The following is a 20,899-nucleotide window of genomic DNA, read 5'->3' as shown; positions in this document are numbered from 1 at the left end:
TCTTGAAATTTATGTAAAGTAAGATACTTTGATCGGGTTATAAGTTTGTATTTGACTAAATTATATAATCTTCTGCTCATGAAATGTACAAAACCGAAGTGTTATGGGTAGTTTTATTTTTTTCATGCATTTTTCATTAAAGAATTGCAAATTTGAAGCTTTGTCTTCATTTTGAAAAAATAATGTGAAAATTTGGTATTGTTTATATCTGTATATTATATTTTTTCCGTAACTTACTTATTTAAAGAAACTTTAAACCACAAATAGAAGAATATATGCTTAATTATTTTGATTAAATTTGAGATTCTTTACCTTGACATGTTGAAAAATTCAATAAATGGTCAACAAATGAATTACGAAATCTAGATTATAGCTTGATAAAAGATATGAAAACACCTTTAAAGTTGTTTGTTATACTATAACGACTGCTAAAAAATCAAGAATCAATACATTCTGATGAATAGAAGCGGTAAAGTTATAATTTTGTATCATTTTTATTGATATTTCTGCCTTTTTTGCAAGAGTTATCTCCCTTTTCAATGCAAATCTCCATAGGAATTTTAAATGGTGATTTTTTTAGTCTTCCTCAAGTTAGATCTTATGGGACTTTTTTCTGTGTATATTTGGGGTATAATGCTAAAGATTAAAACTTAAAAATCTTCTGTTGCAATTACTTTCGGGTTAGGGTCAAATTTATGCTAGATTGACTGGACTAATGTTAAACATGAGGTAAACATGTTTTGCTATGTAATACATCATTCTAGACCAAGCTATAGATCGAGATCGTATACAGTATTATAAACAGCTCCTAATAGTACTTCAAGTCATCATCGTCTATATTGAAAATATTCACGGACTTTTGAATGGGAAGATCATCTACAATTTTAAAGAACATAACATTTCTTTCTGTTAATAGAACATGACACTCCATTATTAGATGTTTAATAATATCAAAAGACTGTTTGGTACATAGAGTGCATGTACCTTCCTAAATGGCTGCCGATCCTAAAGCCACCAGTAATAACAGTTCGAGTTTTGCATCGGGATATAAAACTGTCAACCCAGTTAATCTATGTTCACAAAGCTCGAGGGTAGGATGCATTTTAGATGACGGACAATTTTCGACCACAGCACTTTTTCTGGCATGTAATCCTCACTTACATAGGTTTCAAGGAAAGAAAATAGATCGTATTTAACAAGAGTTGTTATAAGATTATAGGTTATAGAGTGTTCGGCATGTTCATTCACAATAAATTGACTGCTGCACATGTTGAAAAAAAAATTATGAGTTGAGCCAGATTTACTCCTTCATAATCGCCCATAGAATAAAAGCTTAATTGTCGATTACAGCTTCTAAGAACATGAACCAAAGTTACTTGTAGTTGAGTCCGTTCGTGAAAATTTGTCCATGCATTGTATATATCGCGCAGCATATCGTTGTGTTCTTTCTAAAAGTTCTATTTCATAATTTGAGAGTTGTCTCCATACTTGGCAAGAGTACAATGCTGTAAGAAGAACAATACGTTTCCACATTAACGTGTTTTAATCGGTGTAAGGCCTTAAGGGTTTACTTCTGCACTATACATTGAGTGTAGATTTTTTCTTTAACTATTTTGCCTCATTTTGTTGTCCTTTCAAACGTTTTATTATTGTTAGTTATTAATGTACCAGCATAAATTGTATCATTATTACAGGCTATTGTTGTATTTCCAAGCTTAATGTCAACAACTGTATTATTATTGTAAGTCAAGACACAACTTTTTGTTCCGTTATATTTAAGTCTATATTTACAAACATACGTTTGTACACAGTCGGGAAGACCTTGTAGACCTTTTGGCAAAGCACTTAAAAGGGTGGTGTCGTCACCAGAAAGAATGGCAGGAATGCTCAAATAACCAATTCGTATTCCACAAATTGTCGAAATCAGAAAAAATTAAGTTATTTATGTACAAAAAATTTAGCCAAGATGAGAGCCCTACACCCTGGGAAACGGAGAAATTGTCACTAGTAAGTCAATTATACTGCACATGTGAACTAGCAGATTTGTAAGATATGAAAAGAATGTTCCCTAATTTACCACTTACGCCGAATTCTTTCAATTTCAGAAAAAAAGTCCGTCGTGCCAGATCTTCTCAAATGCTTTCTCGTCATCTAGAAAACCCACATAAAGTTTTGATTCACTTTTCAAAAACATGTTAATACATTCTTTCAGTGTGTATAAAGCGGGGATACAACCATGTTCAGGAACAAATCCAAACTGTAAATTATCAGGAAAAGTCTTATCAAGTGCGTTAAGCATTTTATTTATTCAATGAAGGACTGTTTTGTCATGCAATTTTCAAAATGCAGATGTTAGGACAACAGCTCTGTAACTGTTCGCAATACTCTTGTCTTTGTTATTTCCTTTATATAACGGAATAATTATGCCATGCCGATATAGTAATGGTATATATAAAGGCAACAGTAGTATACCGCTGTTCAAAACTCATAAATCCATGGACAAAAAACAAAATCGGGGTAACAAACTAAAACTGAGGGAAACGCATTAAATATAAGAGGAGAACAATGACACAACACCGAAACGCAACACACACAGAAACGGACCAATCATCAGACAAAATCCGACGAGAATAACACATATAACATCTAAACCAAATACATGAATTTGGGATAAACAAGTACCGTGCCACGTCTTATCTTAAAATCTCAAAAATAAGAGAAAACAAACGATACAACATTAAATGCAACAAACACAGAAACGAACAATAATGTAACAATGACCATCTTCCCGACTTGGTACAGGACATTTTTAAAGGGGAATAAAAATGGTGGGTAGAACCTGGTTTTGTGGCATGCCAAACCTCGCACTTTAATGGCCAAGTTAAATCTAACATTGAAATGACAACATAATATTACAGGACTACAATACAAATAAGTAGGAGAACATATTAGACAAAGAAACACATGATTAATAGATAACAAAAAGATTCAGGTTTAAAATTCAATACGTCAAAAACGCGCCTCGTCAACACAAGACTCACCAGTGACGCCAGATATAAAAGATCGAATGTGAAAAAAAGTACAAAGTTGTACAGCACTGAAGATCAAAAGTTGAAAAAGGTTGTGCCACATACGGCGTAGTTTTTATGCTTGGGATAAGAACATCCTTATCATTTAGAACAATTAATGCTATCGGAAACAGCAAATTTTATCAAATGAATATGAAAGAGATATACATAATGAAACTGAAGTATTAACTAATTACTGAAAACTAAACCCGAATACATAATGCCAAGACCAAACAGAATAGACACACCCGACTCAGTTCAGGCATAAACGCAGCAAATCATAAATTTTAAAATGACGTCACATACGATGGCGAAAAGGCACATACATTACGCCACATTTGAATTTATGAAATTTAGAAACAGCGTGACGTCACATATGAAAAACTATAATTTAAAAGTAGAATAGAATTAGGATTGATTTAAGATTATATTAGAACTTAATACTGATATTACATTTAAACAATGCATAATGCAATACTTATTAATAGCAATTAACTATAGTATATATATGTCCAGTTTGTTATGAATCCAACTTCAAACGTAAATTATCGTAGAAAATTAAATATAATTAATAAAGGCAGTGATTAATTTTTCTTTCCGTAACTCCTAAATATAATAAAAAAAAGACGTCAACACATTTGACAAAATCCGATGAGAATTACAAATATAACATTAAACATTTAAACTAAATACATGAATTCGGGATAGACAAGTACCGTAACACGTCTTATAGAAATGCGAAACAGTCACAATCGGGAAAAAGTCACGTTTGGTAATTAAAAGATTAGACGACATAATGACAAACCACAATCTACCATGTGGTAAAAATGTCCTTAGCTAGTTTGGTTAAAGACACATCGTATGGATCCATCAATTCGTGATGGTGTCCATAAAATTTACGGAGTGTCAATTTTAATCTGTCCTCCCCATAACTTTGTTGGAGCAGTTTTTGCGTAAGGAGCACACTCCTGTATATGAAGTCCGTATAGTGTGAACAAGCACGTGAATAACGTATCAATTGTGATATGTAAACACCATACGAAGGGGCAGAGGGTATGTTACTGCTGAGAAATGGGAAATTGATAATTGGGAAGTTGAAATCGTCCCGTTTATCATAGATTTTCGTGTGAAGTCGTCCATCTACATCAATTTTGAGAAAAAGATCAAGGTATGAAGCAGTCCTTCTAGTATCAGTAGTATCCTTAATTTCAAGTTCACTGGGATATATGAGATGTAAGTATTGGCTGAAGTATGGGTTATTCAATGATAGAACATCGTCAATATATCGGAAAGTAAAATTATAGAATTTCGCAAGGTGCTTTTTCTTTTTGTCTTTTAGAAGGTTCAGAATAAAGTCTGCTTCATACGAGTACAAAAACAAATCAGCCAGTAGGGGTGCACAATAAGTACCCATTGGAATACCGACTGTCTGTTGAAATATGAATCCTCCAAACTCAACAAATATATTGTCGATCAAAAAGTCCAGCATTTTAATAATATCATCTTCAGTATATTTTCTGGAAGATTCAGTGTGATTCTTCACAAAATATGAATTATTGTATCCCAAAACAAGAAATCTGTATCTACGATTCCCATTTTTATGGAAAAAGCTCTGTTTTATGAGATGGTGATCTTTCAACTGAGCATGGGGAATAGTAGTATATAGCGTAGAAAAATCAAAAGGTTTTATGTTGCTGCAAAATAGCAAAGATTGTGCTCGAAGGTTAAGCAGTAGATCTTTCGAATTTTTGAGAATCCACATCTGGTTAACACCACTGGTAGAATATATCTCCTCACAATATTTTTGAAGCCCATCTTTAACTGTAGAAAGAATAGTAGTCAGTACTTTAGAAAAATGTTTAGTCGAACATTTTGAAGACCCAGCTATGTATCGTTCTTTATATGGAATTTTGTGTAATTTAGGTATACAGTATAATGAGGGCAAGATTTCTTCGTTTGTCTTTGATGTTGATACCAAAAGAAAGAAGGACAGATTTAAGATTTTGTAAAATTTCCCCCTTGGTAAATGATGTTAAAGAATATGTAGGATTACCAGTAGTTTTATCAATTCCAAGCTCTGTAGTGAGATATTGCAAATAATGTTTTTTACATATGAAGACAATATTATTGGAGGCTTTATCTGCCGGAACAACGACATATTTGCCATGCAAAGAGGATAAAGCATCCACAACCTCCGGATTCTTGAAAGGGTTAGAAACTCTAGTACTCATATTACATCGTAGTTTTTGTATGCGCCGCTGAATGCATGATCGAATAGCTTTGATCCATTCAGACAAAGTGTCCAGTTCGGGTTCGTCTGGTTCGCGCTTTACCCATGTTCTTGCATATATATTCGCATTTAAGTCTAATATTAGAAATATAACAAATCCATTTCAACAAGGTATTACCACTGTATACTATATGTTCGTTGCATACATACTCCGGTCCACATCGATATCGAAGAAAGCATTAAACGATTATATAATTTGACTGCTATATTCACGATTTTTTTCCGTGACATCCATATAAAAAGATTGATCAAAATTGTCATTTTCATTTTTATTAGGAGTATACAAATCACTAAATAACCACAACCATTTCTTATGTCGAAAATGGTGGATTGAACCTGGTTTTATAGCTATTGAAACCTCATACTTGTATGACAGACATTATCGGTAAAAATGTCAAAAATAAGGGTATAGCAGTCAGCATTATGTTATAATCTTAATCACTATAAAAAAAAAACACACAACCAAATATGTCACAAAGCACAATATGGCATATAGACCAAGCATATCATCAATTATTAAAGACAAGAATTACCAATTTATCAGAGTATACTATCACATTGACGGGATGTATAAGACTTTGTACAGAGCCACCTCATATATGTATCAAAGAAACATAAAAAGGCATATAAACAAAGCACATAGCAAAAATAAAAGACAAGCATACAAACATATTTTACAATAGCACAATAACGGGATTTATAAGTTAAGAGCCACGCTATACGTATCGACGTAACACCAAAAGGTATAATAGACAAAGCACATTAGCAAAAAATGAAAGACAAGAATATGAAAATTATCATAGTAGCCATGTAAGCTCACGTTTCCGAAATGATCATAGAAATCCTAAATAAAAAAAATGGTGCTTTGAAATACCCAAGATAAATATTCATAACCCGGAATATTTTTATTGCAATAAAATGTAGGAATAATTATCTACAACTGTCAAGTTCAAGGGAATATCTTTTTTCGACCTATTTTCGTATGCAACCGGATGTGACGTTCTATGATTTTGTGGTATTACACCTTATAATTGAATTTGTCTAAAGTTAACTTTTTTGGCAGTCTTAAAAAAGTTCTAGGACCATGTCCACTTTACAAGTTAACATGTTTTTGGTTCAAGGATCGGTCGATGCAGTCGCAACTTATGAAAACATTCAAATCAACAACCTAAATCCTTTGACTTGTTGTACAGGTTAACATAGGATTGAAACTGTCTATATATAAGTGGCTTAGCCACTTCGAAATTAGGCATATCAATGTTTATAATATTTCAGCTATATTTGACAGTATTGCATTTACAGTTGGTCATTTTGTTTTTAAATAAGCTTTTTTAAAGAGCGCTTTTTCTATATTTCAAAATAACGTTATTGTTTTACTATTGATGGTGAAATTTCTCAAAATCAACATTCATGACTTTAATTTGTTGGTTTCGCTTAAAAGTTGGTCATTAGAAAGATCTGTATAATGGCAAAATTTCAATAATTATCTTTAGAAATTTAAATAGTTAGATTTCTTTTTGGTGTAACTATGTTATTGAATGAATAACGTTCCCGATGATAGAGTTTTTGTACCTGACAGATGTTGAAAAGATGTTCATATCAGAAATTGATGTTTCCTGTCAAAGGGACATTGGTGTGAGTTTTCTATATGTGTCGTATATATATATATATCGTTATTACGTGTTTGTTTTTTTAATCCTAACCTGTACATGTAGCACCGGTCCAGATACCAACACACGAACATTCTAAATCACCATTACTATTTTGACCGCAAGATCCACCATTTGAACAGTAGTCAGCCGAACAAGAAGTGTCTGTAAATATTATAAACTACCGTTAAACATGCAATCTCAATGGTTTAGCATGAATGACGCATTTAAAGAAAACAAAATAAAAGAAATGAAAATAATTAAGTCAATCTTTACAAAAATAAATCAATTGCATACTGATCAATGTAATTGCATACATTTAATAATAATGAGCATTAATTGTATCGCGATCTTTGCATGTACGATTTGAGACCAGAAAATTTTAATGGAATATACTATTGGAATTATGTTTTAACCGTCCAATTAAGATTTTTAACAAGCATATGTACCATACTACAGTAAAAGATATGAGTCTTATGTAGACGAAACGCCCGTCTGGCGTATTAAATTATAATCCTGATTCCTTCGATAACTTTTAAACCACTGGGTCGATGCCACTGCTGGTGGACGTTTTGTCCCCGAGGGTGTCACCAGCCCAGTAGTCAGCACTTCGGTATTGACATGAATATCAATTATATGGTCATTTTTATAAATTTTCTATTACAAAACTTTAAATTTTTCGTAAAACAAAGGATTTCCTTATCTAAAGAATAGATTATCTTAGCCGTCTTTGGCACAACTTTTTGAGATTTTGGGTCCTCAATGCTCTTAAACTTTGTGCTTTGTTTTGCATTGTAACTATTTTGAACTGAACGTCATTGATGCGACTTATGTAGACGAAACGCGCGTATGGCGTATAGATTATAATCCTGGTACCTTTAATAACTATTTAAAATAAAGACATGCGACACGAATGAAGTACAACTTATTAGTTTAATTCAAAAATTGAATATAACTTAAGTTAAACATCTCTAGTAATATTTGAAAATTATACTGATAAAAAGTTATGAGACATGATATTGACAACTGTTTAAGAAGAAGTACGTCGAAATGTGCTTTGACCTTTAACACATGTTGACATTAATTTGCTTGCCTAAAATGCCATTTCACACATTTTTTATTAGAATTAGTAATTTATCAAATCTGTGTCACAATTATAAATTTATTCTTAAAAGGAAGCTCCGAGCATGCTTGGGGGATGCTCGGAGATTTTAAAGTAAGCTCTACTTGGCAGTTTATGTGACAATAATTATCATGATTCATTTAAATGGCAATCAAATCTACACCACTTCTATCATAAGGAAAGTAAAAAGTATTATAGGGGAAGCTCTATTAACATCTTTGTTAACATCTGGAATATTCAAATACATTTTTCATGAAATTTTACAAAATTATCTAATAGATTAGAAATCCTTCAACAGTATTGTGTTAATCTTGGAAAGAAATCTCAAGTCATACGATTTAAATATAGTTTATATTGTATAACATGTATAATACATGCAATATGCTAAATAAAAGTTATCAAGATACAAAAACAGTCAGGGGCGATACTAAACAAGTATTTTTTTAGTTACTTATATTCAAAGGTATCTTTGTGTTTAGAAATTATTAAATATGAACTCAATAGTTATTGTTAATGTCAAAATTTGACTACATGTAGTTTTTAAGAATTTTTTATAACATTTCGTTAAAATTAAATATTAATCCAACTTGAGATGTGTATAGAGATATTACTTTAAAAATAATGACAAACATATCATTTTTATGAATTGTTTTTACACCTTCGAAACACTTATTACATACAATTATTTAAGGAACATAATATGTAATTTTTTTTTATAAAAATTATAAGTTATAAATAGCTTCAACTAAATTAAACCACAAGGTTCCATCTATTTATATCTGTCTATCTAAAAGATTTTAAGGGATAATAATATGTTAAGGTGGTATGGGTGTCTTTCGCCATCTTGGATTGTAAAAAACAGAGAATCTAAGGTCCATATTTTCTATCTAGTTAGCAAAATTTGATGCAGAAATGCAGATTTTTAATGTGAATTTTCATTTAAAAGAACCAATTTATAAGAATATAACTTATAAATATTAATATTTTTACAAGTGTAGATTATTTTTGGTTGTTTTTTCAATATTTTCAAATTTGCAATTAAGGGGAGGTAACTCTAAAACAGTGCATTTTCTGAAGGACTCTTCATGAAATTTTCCTATTTTGTCTTTTAGCCGGAAAAACCTACGGTGACCCTATCTTTTCTTTTGATATTCTCAAAGCATTGTATGAAAGCAATCTTTTCCTAATTTATTTTACAATTCTATCATTTTGTTTAGTTCCTATTCACAAAATGTTGTTTTTTCCTGCATAATCCATACAAAATTTGTCATTTTGTCACAACCTGTAGCTTGAGAAAATGCACGGTGACCTATCATTTTTTTTATGTTTTTGAACATGTATCAATAGATACTACATTTTGACAAAGTATGAACAAATTCTATCATTTTTATTTTAGACTCCCATACCACCTAAATAGCCACAAGAGACCAATATAAGATTCTAAGGAAAATGATATTCTTATAGCCCCAAAGGACCAATCTTTGACCAAGAAATGTGACATTAAAAAGGAAATTAGTGTTTCAGGAGGATTGAAATAGTTTAATATTGCATGGTGAAAAACACAGTTGTCTGTGCAAATTTGTGAAAGTTAGTAAAACCTATATTTAATTGTTCTAAATATTTGAAAAAATAAAACAAATTTCAATAATTTTACGGATGCAATTAATTTGTATAGTAAATAAGGATACTTCTACACAACAAAAACAGAGAACGAAAACTTTATTCTGGATCATAAATAAACGTAGGTGAGGAAACTGTCAATGTTTGTAATTTTAGGTACCGTCACGTTTTATTTATATATACATTTATATTAAAGAATGTATTCTATTTTAACATCAAAAGGTAGATTTTCTAAGATGTTTATAAATGCTATAACGCCTGGTATTTCTAAATCATAAGAAATCCGATGGACAAGGTATAATTTATAGTTTTCACTACACATACTACATTGACATTAACAATGGTTGTATCCTTTTAAGAGTAGTCAAGCATCCTGTAATTCTATTGAAGATATGAGTGTAGTAGAATGATTTTTATGATCATTTTATATATTGTAAAAATCATCTATTTAAATACTATATTTATTATAAAAGCTTTATTACATATTTTGAATATTGTATATTCAGTTTAAATTATTACTTGCAAACCTTATTTTTATGTATAGTAATATTCACGTTATTTTATGAATATTCATTAGGGATTTACTTAAATCATTGTATCTGATTGGCTGTTTATATTTCGCGGTCAAGTTTAATTTCCTTTGTTTTGTACCTGTACATTTCCACGGACGATAGCCATGACAGTCCATTGAATTTATGTCTGTTTATCTTGACCACATAGTTTACCTGTAAACCTTATATATTTTGGACAACATTATTATAGAATACTGTAAGTTACTTCTTTATTAACATTATTTATATTTTTCACGTAAATGATATTCTAGTAAAGTTTCTATTTTGTTTTGTTACGTTCTCCTCATATCGCATGTATGTAACACAAGTACACGAGATGTACATGATAGTATTTTATTAAGCTAGAAGTATATGATTTTATAATCTACGGTTTATTTGCCACGGTAGAATTGTATTGTTAATTTGCGTACTTTACTATTTGATTATTGTCATGAATAGTCTATATTTTATAAATGACGGCTTATTAAGTGAAAGACGGAAAAGTGTTTCCATTTATATAAAGTTATAGTTTTGTAGTAAATAGTTTTTATCAAGTACAAATAGGAATGAGTAAAGAGTATTTGTTACGTTGTATATTTTTATAATTAGAGTCCGAGTATTTATGTTCGTATTTTGGTTTCAGGACTCCATGTAATGTAATTATGTAAAACACATGATTGTGTGATGTTAATATGATGTGCCGTTAACTGTATCAGTACAACTCACTCCACAAGTGGTAAGAGTATATTTATTTATAGTTTAGCTTTGTTTATATTGTATTGTAAACATGAGTTATCTCCCGTTAGTTTGGAGTTTTTAATGAATCGATAATATTGACATCATAAGTCTTTATGATTATTATATTTGCAACTTTATGATTGTTGTATGATATTATATAGTTAATTATTATACGTATTATATATTTTAATGAAGTTATTATTAATAAATGTAGTTGTAACATTTATTATATACCGTTTGTAAGGTAAACCAGTATTGAATACAAATACACAGATACACGTATATTACGTGTGACTTTCCGATTAAGTGTATAGTCAAATGTCAAGCAATTGTAAAAGTATACGTGACACCCAATGTCAATTTCATTGAAAGTCAACAATGAACATGTTCTACTTGCAATACATTTAACTTGCTTCTTACTTAATAACAGTTAAATGTATTATTAATTATATTCATGTACTATATAACCTGTGATATTCGTAAAAGTATATAAATTATGTTATATGAAATAGCTTGTTATTTATATATGTTGTATTGCTATTTCAGACTTGTTTTTATATACTGGTAATAAATCATCAGAACCTTAAGCTCTCATTGGTGTTATTCCTAAGCCTTGAAAACAACCTACTACATGAGTACATGTAGATGATCGTTTCCATACATTTCAAAATACGTTGTGCATTGCTTCTAGATATCTTTGTTTAATTTCTACGAGAAGGTTTCAACTCCCGACAAAAAAACTATTTTTTATCATCTATACTAACAATGAGTAAGAGGAGGAAATAAAGCTGTTGTCGTTAAAGTATGAAGTGATGAAGTAAAGAATCAAATCTATCATGACATTGTTATGTTGGTTTTTTAAGCAGATTATAAATAGTACAACGCCTGGTATTTCTTAATCATAAGATATTCGAAAGTAAAAGTTACACATACATGTAGGCAGACATATACAATATATATACTAACAAATGACGAAGTCTTGTGATATCAAAATTTTTTAGGGGTACATGCATTTTGAAACAGATACATATTTAAAAAAAACTTTAAACTTCTATTATCCATGAAAAGAATAATTACTAGTACATGTCTAATTATAAAAAGCCATTTGTCTATTTGTCCATGTTATAATGTAATGGAATTTCATAGCGTTATAACATATGCAACTATTCCAGTCATAATTACGTTCGATAACTCTGCATGTTATTGGTTTAATTATGATTATCTAAAATTTACTGGTTACCCGATGAATGATTTAAAGGAATTGAACGATATATTTATTTTACCTCGATTAATTAACATCCATTCGAGGTCTTCTTTTATAAATATAGAATAATATCGTAATGAATTTCATTGAGAATCGGACAACACTAATCTACATTGGTATTATTATTCTTTATTATATAGGTTATTTTGTCAAAACTTACATCGTGATTAGGTGCCATGTTTGTTTTCCTTAATCACGTTGATGTTATGACTTAATTAGTATCTCCTTAATCTAGCTTTGCCCTTGGCTATCATTATAGAGACTAAAACATGTCATATTTAATTGCAATGTAAACAGTGAAATTAAATTGAATTTGTCTGCATGTACAAAATAAGTGTCGAACATCATCCACGATGGAAAATTATTTGGTCGCCATTTTGTTTCAAAATTTTATCAAACAAACAGCATGTAACAACTTTATCAAAAGGAACCAATGTTTGATTCTATGCTGCTTTAAGGAAAGACAATGACTGAAAACGCGAGCATCCAACGGTTATTTGATTTTCATTGTAACAATCTTACAAAATATATTTTTACCAAGTCGTCCCACGCTGTCAATGTGGTCGCCATCTTGAAAAATAATACCAGATTTTCTGAAAATGACTGATTTTCAAATCAATTTGGAAGGGACATAACAAAAAATTAAATTATTGCATATACGATATTTCAAATATTTATGAATATAGTAACAAGCACATATTCCCACAATTATTCCATCTGTTTTGTTTAAATCGCAATTTTAGGTTTTACACGACAGAAAATCCAATATTTACCGGAGTTGGATGATTAACAGTGTGAACTTATCGAGGCAACAAGACAAATTTTCAATAGCATTTGGAAGTGAGAAGACCAAAGTTTAGAATTTTTCAAAAGGCAGCAATGTATTTCTAAATATATGAGGAATTACTATATATTTCCAAACTATTTGTATCATGAACTTAAATTACTTTATTTTATCGATTCTTGAAAGCCGCTGTGCATTTCTATACATTTTACTTGAGCTTAATACGGATGATGTGTGACGTCGTCAAAATCACGTGATGACTGCTATAGTTGGATATGCCGTGTTTTTGACATTTAATGTAAAGTATACGTCAGTATGTACGTCAAATGACTACTTTAAATCATCTTTTAATTAAACAAAATGTACCATATTATCTGATACAAACTATAATCATTTGAATAATAACCACTATAGAATACCTACAAGTACAATTATTAAAATCGCTTGCTTGCAGCTTCATCAGCTGATCATAATTCCGATCCAAACAGGTTACATCTCTGAAGAAATGTGTTGATTTCATCCATGACCAAAATGGAACATTACAATCACATACTATTTCAAGATACCTGTTTGAATATGAAAGATTGAAAGTAAATAAACTGTTTGTTTTTCACGTTCATGCACAATGTTTTTTCTGTAATTTTATTTTTATTAAACAGTTTATTACATTATTTAAGGGAAAAATACCGTTTATTATAAAAAAAAACAACGTAATAAATGATCAGGATTAACAAAAGTATCACTTTCAAGGGAGCTATGAGCATTAACATTGTAGGCATTACAACTGAGGTTAATGATGTGTAAACTGGACCACTGACTCTTCAACTTTATATACAATATCTTATATACATATGTTCAGGACATCTTAAAAGGAATATAGTAATAGCACTAAATAACAATAAAAAAGTTGTTAACGCTATGGTAAATAGTAATCCTCCTATACAAAACTTGTACTTACAGATATCGTAAGTAGGTGTTATTTTTAAACGTGTCAGGGTGCACAAATGTCAAATTGTTTCCACTCAAATAGCTGGAAATAAAATTTCGTGTACCACTTATAAGAATGCTATACAAATTCAAACTTGCATATTTATAAAATATGCAAAACCACACTCACATACAAACTACATCTAAATATAATCGTTTAACTAAATAAATGTAAAAATTTTAAGTTTATTAAACAGAAGTCTCATTTTTAACATGCAAAAAAAGAAAATAACTGTAATTCCGTATAAAAAAAATATAATAGAACATACCAGCGACATCGTGGCCCTGTCCTTAACTGAATTTAATTACCTTCACCTTTATTTTTAGACTGAATGTTTAGTCTTGGTGTTGCCATCTGATAAATTCATGCTAATTATAAGGTTCTCGATTTTCCTTGCTTTAAAAATCATTATAATAATATATCCTTACTTGGTTTCCTATTCGTTCCCATTTGTGAACCCATTCCTTTATCGTGAATATATTTTTCTTTATTTCATTTGATCCTAAGATACAGACAACCGTAAACTACATGTGACATTTACCATTGATATCGGTATATTATTCTAACCGGAATTTGTTAATTATCGATATTGTTAGTTATGTGGAAAACAAGAGGGCATGAAAAAGGTGTCAACACCCACTGTTCTATACTAGTTATACACAAGGTTAGATTATAAAACAAAGAACACAAGAAACCAAATGATGCATAAATTAACATCTATAGGTCACCGTACGGCCTTCAACAATGATAAAAGTCTTTATAATAGTCAGCTATAAAAGGCTCCGAAATGACAAATGTAAACCAATTCAATCGAAAAAACTAACGGCCTAATTTATGTACCAAAAAATAACAAAAAAACAAACATGTAACACTCCAACAAACGGCAACCACTGAATTGTAGGGTCCTGACCAGTGACACACATAAACACAGAATATACCGGAGTTGAACATGTTAGCAGGATCCTAACTCTTTCCTTAACCTGGGTGGTGGTGGTACAGTACAACATAAGAGCGCACTATATTTATCAGTTGAAAAAGGCTTAACTCATCAGATGGATACAAATTGAAAAAAACAGAGTGACGTGGCCAGGTACTGGTATTTCCCAACAACAAAATGAAGTTCTGATCTGACAGTACTCACAGTTACTGAAAGCTAGGTACATATCCATTATTCAATGGAGTAAGTGAAAAGATCTCGTAAACAGTCAGTGAAAAAACATGACATTGTGCAATGCCGAGATGAAGGTATCGATAGATTGTAGATTTAGGAATGTGTATATGTATATAACAATAATATTTAGTTAGCTTTTAATTTCCTGTTAACAAAATCAATATTAATACCAATAATATCAATATTCATTGATCTAATTACAGTATTGAATTGGTAACATTTTAGAATAAGTTTATTTAAAGAATAGATACATTTAGCATGTTTAGCAGAATCGTTTCTTAATTTCCGGGCACGGTAAACTACATTTTCGTTAAATTGTGAATGTGCTATACCGTTTCAATTAATTTTTCAACAACCAAACTCCAAAACCAAATCTTTATATAAACAGTCCGCCAAAAGTTAAGCACCAACCAAATATAACTGGCAATATTTTCTTAATTACTGCGAAAACAATATTAATGTTTGGTGTTATAAATTGTCTTTAACATATACTAAGAAAAGTCATTAAGACCAAAACTATTGAAGTCCGATAAAACAGTCAATCAACTTTTTATCAAAGGGCATCTTGCGCGTTTACAAATACACTGTTTCTCCAGGTGGTCGTGTTATTGTTCGAACATTGGTCAATCGAAATCATAGATGCAACCGAAGAGCAAGTCGTGTTGTCAAGAGACCTGCCCTAACAGGTAGGCACTGTACAATCAGGTTTCAATGGGATAATGACTATCTATGCTTGAACATGAGAAGCTTGTAAAACACTCATTGGTCAGATGAGCGTCGGTTCCTTTTACTACCAGTAGACGCCATAATATGAATTTCGCGGGGAAATAAAACGGCCTATGACAAAAACAACATTTTCCAAAATGACTGCATTCGGTTCTGGTGGTGTTAGAGTACGGGATTGCATCTTATACCGTTGTAAACTGGGTAGGCATATTCTGCAGGGTAACATAAACGGACGGACATACAGAGATTTGGTACCTAAAACATTGTAGTCCCTGATTTTGATAATCCCCCACTTGCGTCAACATGGTCAAGACCCTTGTACATGGACAACAACGCTAGACCACACAGGACAAGGTTTGTAACCGAGTTCAAAGAGCAAAAAGCCATGTACACTATCTTTTGGCCTTCCATGTCTCCGTACATAAACCCTATCGAACATGTCTGGGATGCCACTGGCAGAAATCTCAATCGCAGAGATCCACCTTCACAAAATTTTGTCGATTTAAAAGTGGCATTTGTTGATTGATGGAATAGATTTCCTCGACTAAAGTTTTGAAGGCTTGTACCGAGTATGAGACGTCGTGTTATGGAAATGTACCGGAAGAGAGGTTGTTATACATGCTATTGGCTCCAATATTGACATTTAATTTGCCGAACATACCAAAGATTATCATGATTATGTGTAGAAACTTTTAATGATATTGGGTGATTAATTGTTGTAAAAAATAATATCACAGTGAAACTTAAATTCCGTTTCTGATTTGTGTAATTTACCTGTTTACAATTTTTTTTATTTTTGAAATACTAAGGCTTTTGTACCTCAGGCATATATTACCTTAGCTGTATTTGGCAAAACTTTTAGGAACTTTAGTCCTTAATGCTCTTCAACTTCGTACTAAATTTGACCTTTTTAACTTTTTTGGATTCGAGCGTCACTGATGAGTCTTTTGTAGACAAAACGCGCGTCTGGCGTATATACAAAATTTAGTCCTGGTATCTATGATGAGTTTATTTACACTATTTCTATGAACGCAAAACCTAAACGCATAGAACCTTCATAGGTGGTCAAAATTATATTTGTGGTTTGTTTATGATATATGTAAGCAAACTTGCTACATGAATGTTTTCTTTTTTTCGAGGAATAATTGATTTTTTAAATTGGAAAAAAATTCGATGCAATAAAAATAGGTGGTGCTTAATTTTTGGCGGACTTTATATATGGAAGAATTTAGTAAAGTATTTAAGTCATGTGCGGTGACGAAACCACTGGCTGATAATTTACCAGTAAGGCATATATTATGATCGTTAAAATCAAAAACATCACCACAGACACTGGCATACTAGTCGTGAAATATAAGCAACTTAAGATGGTGTCAAAGGAGCATCACCATCCAAAAAGGATAACAGAACTATCAGGAACGAACAATTGTCCATTTTCGTAAATTATAATGTGGAGTTTCCAGGGTAGTTATCCTTTTTTTTTCGTCATGCCGTCTATTAAACGGGTCTTCGTTATTATAGTACCCTAAATACTACATAATTATGTGTTTTGACTTTCCCCATCAATTGAATAAAAAGCCCGTATCATATGAGAATATTTACTGACTCCCGACAATGAAACCCTTTTGATTGTTTGTCTTTTTCACACATAGTTGTCAATATATGGAAAAGTCATGCATCAGTTACTGTCATACAAGTGAGATTTTTAGCTACCTATAACATAAGGTCTAATCAACAATTTTTTGCATACTGTGGATTCATTTTATTCGTGGTATACCAATTTTTGTGGGTTTCCTGGGTCACAGCGAACCACGAATTTAAGAATTCAACGAAGAATAATCCCGATAAATGTGTATGGAGTCGGATGTTTATTTCCGGTTTTGTTAATTATGCAGTTCTAGTATAGTGTTGACCAGCGACAAACATTGTAACATAACACGTGTACTTTTTTATTGAAAGAAGATACAAGTATTTTGATTAAATTAATAATAAATATATCGAATCAGTGATCATTTACTTTTTAAAATTGATTAAAACTGTTCATGGAAAATAACTGCAAGTTGTTAATAACCGTGTCATAGTTTGGTTCACTAGTGATTAAAAAATCAATAGGATTAAGTACGGGAATATTGCCCGTAGGTAATATTGTTTATGACACCTTTTACTTATATGATTGTTTATTATATCGTGATAAAGGAAATGAGTGTTCAATCATAAAGTTTTGAATGCCTTATAGAATTCCGACAAAAAATTATATATTGTAAAACAAACAAATAATTAGTTGTCTCTGTCCATTATTGTAATAGAAGTTTTCAATGAACACTTTAACCTAGAATGACCAAGCGATGATTTTGACAATTCAAAACTTTTTCAATGAATTCCTTCTTTTTTATTTGTTTTATTATTGATCAAACCAAGGAGGTTATATGGTCTCCTAAATCAAAAAGAAATCCACGAATTACGTAAAAACTATCTGAATTTTTGTGTTGTTGTAATCAGCGATCCACGAATTTACGTCTTTTTTTCTCTATCAACGAAAATTGATACCCACGAAAATAAATGAATCAACAGTATGTAAATGCCGTTACGTATACCAAGTCAAGAATATGACAGTTGTTATCCATTTGTTTGATGTGTATGAGCTTTGATAGAGTCATTTGATAAGTGACTTTCCTTTTTTAATTTTTGGAGGAGGTCGGTAGTTTTGTTATTTTTCTTTTTTGAAGTTGACCTGTCAAGTTGTTTATATATATCAGTCTCCCGAAGGGGAATGTTCCTCGAATGACGGTTTTCTGATGAAACGGAAATTTTAGGAACTACAAATGCAAATTAAAAAGTAAAAACACAAAAATACTGAACTCCGAGGAAACTTCAAAAAGGAAAGTCCAAAAACATAGGCAAAATCAAAAGTCCAAACATATCAAACGAATGGATAACAACTGTCATATTCTTGACTTGGTACAGGCATTTCCTAATGTAGAAAATGGTGGATTGAACCTGGTTTTATAGCTAGCTAAACCTCTCACTTGTATGACAGTCGCATCAAATTCCATTACATTGTCAACGATGCGTGAACAAAACAAACATACTCAAAGAGTAAAAATGTCAAAAATAGGGGTACATCAGTCAACATTGTGTTATCATCTTAAAAGGTATAACATTTGATACTAGATGCAAGTAATGAATCATAATCCAGATGAAATATGTTTCTCTAACAAAATTACACAGTGTTAATATGGAGAGGTTTTATCTTGGTGATAAAAATTTTATTGTAGAAAATAGTGACTAGGGTATCCCAGGATTTATATAGTCATTCTTAATTTTACTCATTGTTGACGGCCGTACGATGACCAATATATAGTTGTCTTTTGATAACACTTACTTCATCCTATTCTCAGGTTTGTTTGTCGCATTGGCAACAAAAACATAATGTTTTCTTACTATCTAGTTTAAATTTCATAAGATATTTTTTCAAAGTAGATGTTGAAATTAAGTCATTTGATATATTTTTAATTGATGGTTGGATGTCCACTACTTTGGATTAATTATGTGTTTGGATACCAAATATTAGATTTCGTAGCAATATATAACCACTAAATTACATGATCAATGAAGTACACATATGTTCTAAAGAATTGTATTTTGACTCTAGCAAACCAACTAAATTAAATATCCAAAAATAGATTAGTTTTTTCCTTAAGTGATTTGGCTAAAATATACGAATTCACCATAATTTAGGTCTGGATGGGTTTTAATTAATCAAGATTAATGAAAAGGGGGGGATATAAAGAATAGAAAATGAACAATTACCAAATTATAACGAATAACGGCTGTAAATAAAGATAGGTCAACATTTGAAAATACATAAATTAACATGATTATGGACCCCCAGCATCCGGGCTATGAGAAAGGTTTGGACTTAATTCAATCCAGTTAAAATTAAAAATTGCTGGTAATGTAGCATAAAAGAAAAAAAACAAATGATATGGGGTATCCATCCATGACACACAATCATTACGTGCACAACAAAAAACACACAAAAAGCAAAAGTATAACCTTAAATGATTTTTTTTAAATGTGCCTTTTTTTTTCAGTTATTGAAATGTACGTACACATATTTTAAAAAGTATTATTCATGTTATTTTTTTTTTTTATTAATTTAGGAAACATGTGAGTGGAAGACGTGTAAGCAAAGCCAGTCTATTTGCCGAATATTGCTCTTTATATTTTTATATCAGTATTCATTTTCCGATTTTTTTAAATGTCGATTCCTTGGGTTATCATAGGGAATCAGTATTTTGATATGCATAAAAGTACTGGACAACGATTTATCGAAATTTTACGTGAACCAAAATGTACTTTACAGTTATGTATAAAACGCTATCTGTTTCTAAGAGTAAACAGTTAAATCATAAAAAATACAACACTTCGAGGAAAACCAAAACGAAAAATCCCTAATCAAACAACAAAAATTAAAAGCTCAAACAAATGAATAACAACTGTCATATTCCTGATACAGGCGTTTTCTTATTCAGAAATTGTTAGATTAAACCTGGTTTTATAGCTAGCGAGTTCAGTTCGAAATGACCATTTTAGTATTAAAACCCATTACTTGTGTTGATTTTTGCGTTGTCTATTGTTTTTTTTGTTTTTTTATCTTTGTAGCAGATAACAAAGAAAAGTATTCAAAGCAGAGGTGGTCATTTTTCCTGCCGTGCTAGTATAAACGTGGAATCGAGAATAAGTTGATTAATTTTCTCTAAAACATATTTCCCATTTCCATTCTCAATTTCTTAGTTAGTCCACAAAACCAATAGCTCCAGCATAGTGGTAACTTTAAAGATTTGGAAGATTTGAGTTTTAAACCATCGTCGCATATTGCTACTAGAGTTTACAAATTGTTATTTTACTTTGTGAAATAAAAAAA

General features: G+C 30.9%; 1 protein-coding gene across 1 annotated transcript in view; it reads right to left on the bottom strand.

Annotated features, from left to right (window-relative positions):
* Window positions 1-20,899, bottom strand: part of LOC134709874 (adhesion G protein-coupled receptor B1-like) — a 62,081-nt gene that overhangs the window by 27,848 nt on the left and 13,334 nt on the right. Inside the window, exons 6-8 of the mRNA XM_063570005.1 lie at window positions 14,046-14,117; window positions 13,511-13,653; window positions 7,062-7,172 (exon numbers count right to left, since the gene is read on the bottom strand). Of these exons, the coding sequence (XP_063426075.1) occupies window positions 7,062-7,172; window positions 13,511-13,653; window positions 14,046-14,117 (326 nt within the window). The remainder of the gene's footprint in view (window positions 1-7,061; window positions 7,173-13,510; window positions 13,654-14,045; window positions 14,118-20,899) is intronic.

Source organism: Mytilus trossulus, chromosome 3, assembly GCF_036588685.1.
Source record: "Mytilus trossulus isolate FHL-02 chromosome 3, PNRI_Mtr1.1.1.hap1, whole genome shotgun sequence".
Classification (NCBI taxonomy): Eukaryota; Metazoa; Mollusca; class Bivalvia; order Mytilida; family Mytilidae; genus Mytilus; species Mytilus trossulus.
Note: the sequence above shows the minus strand (reverse complement) of the source record. Positions and strands in the feature narration are given on the sequence as shown.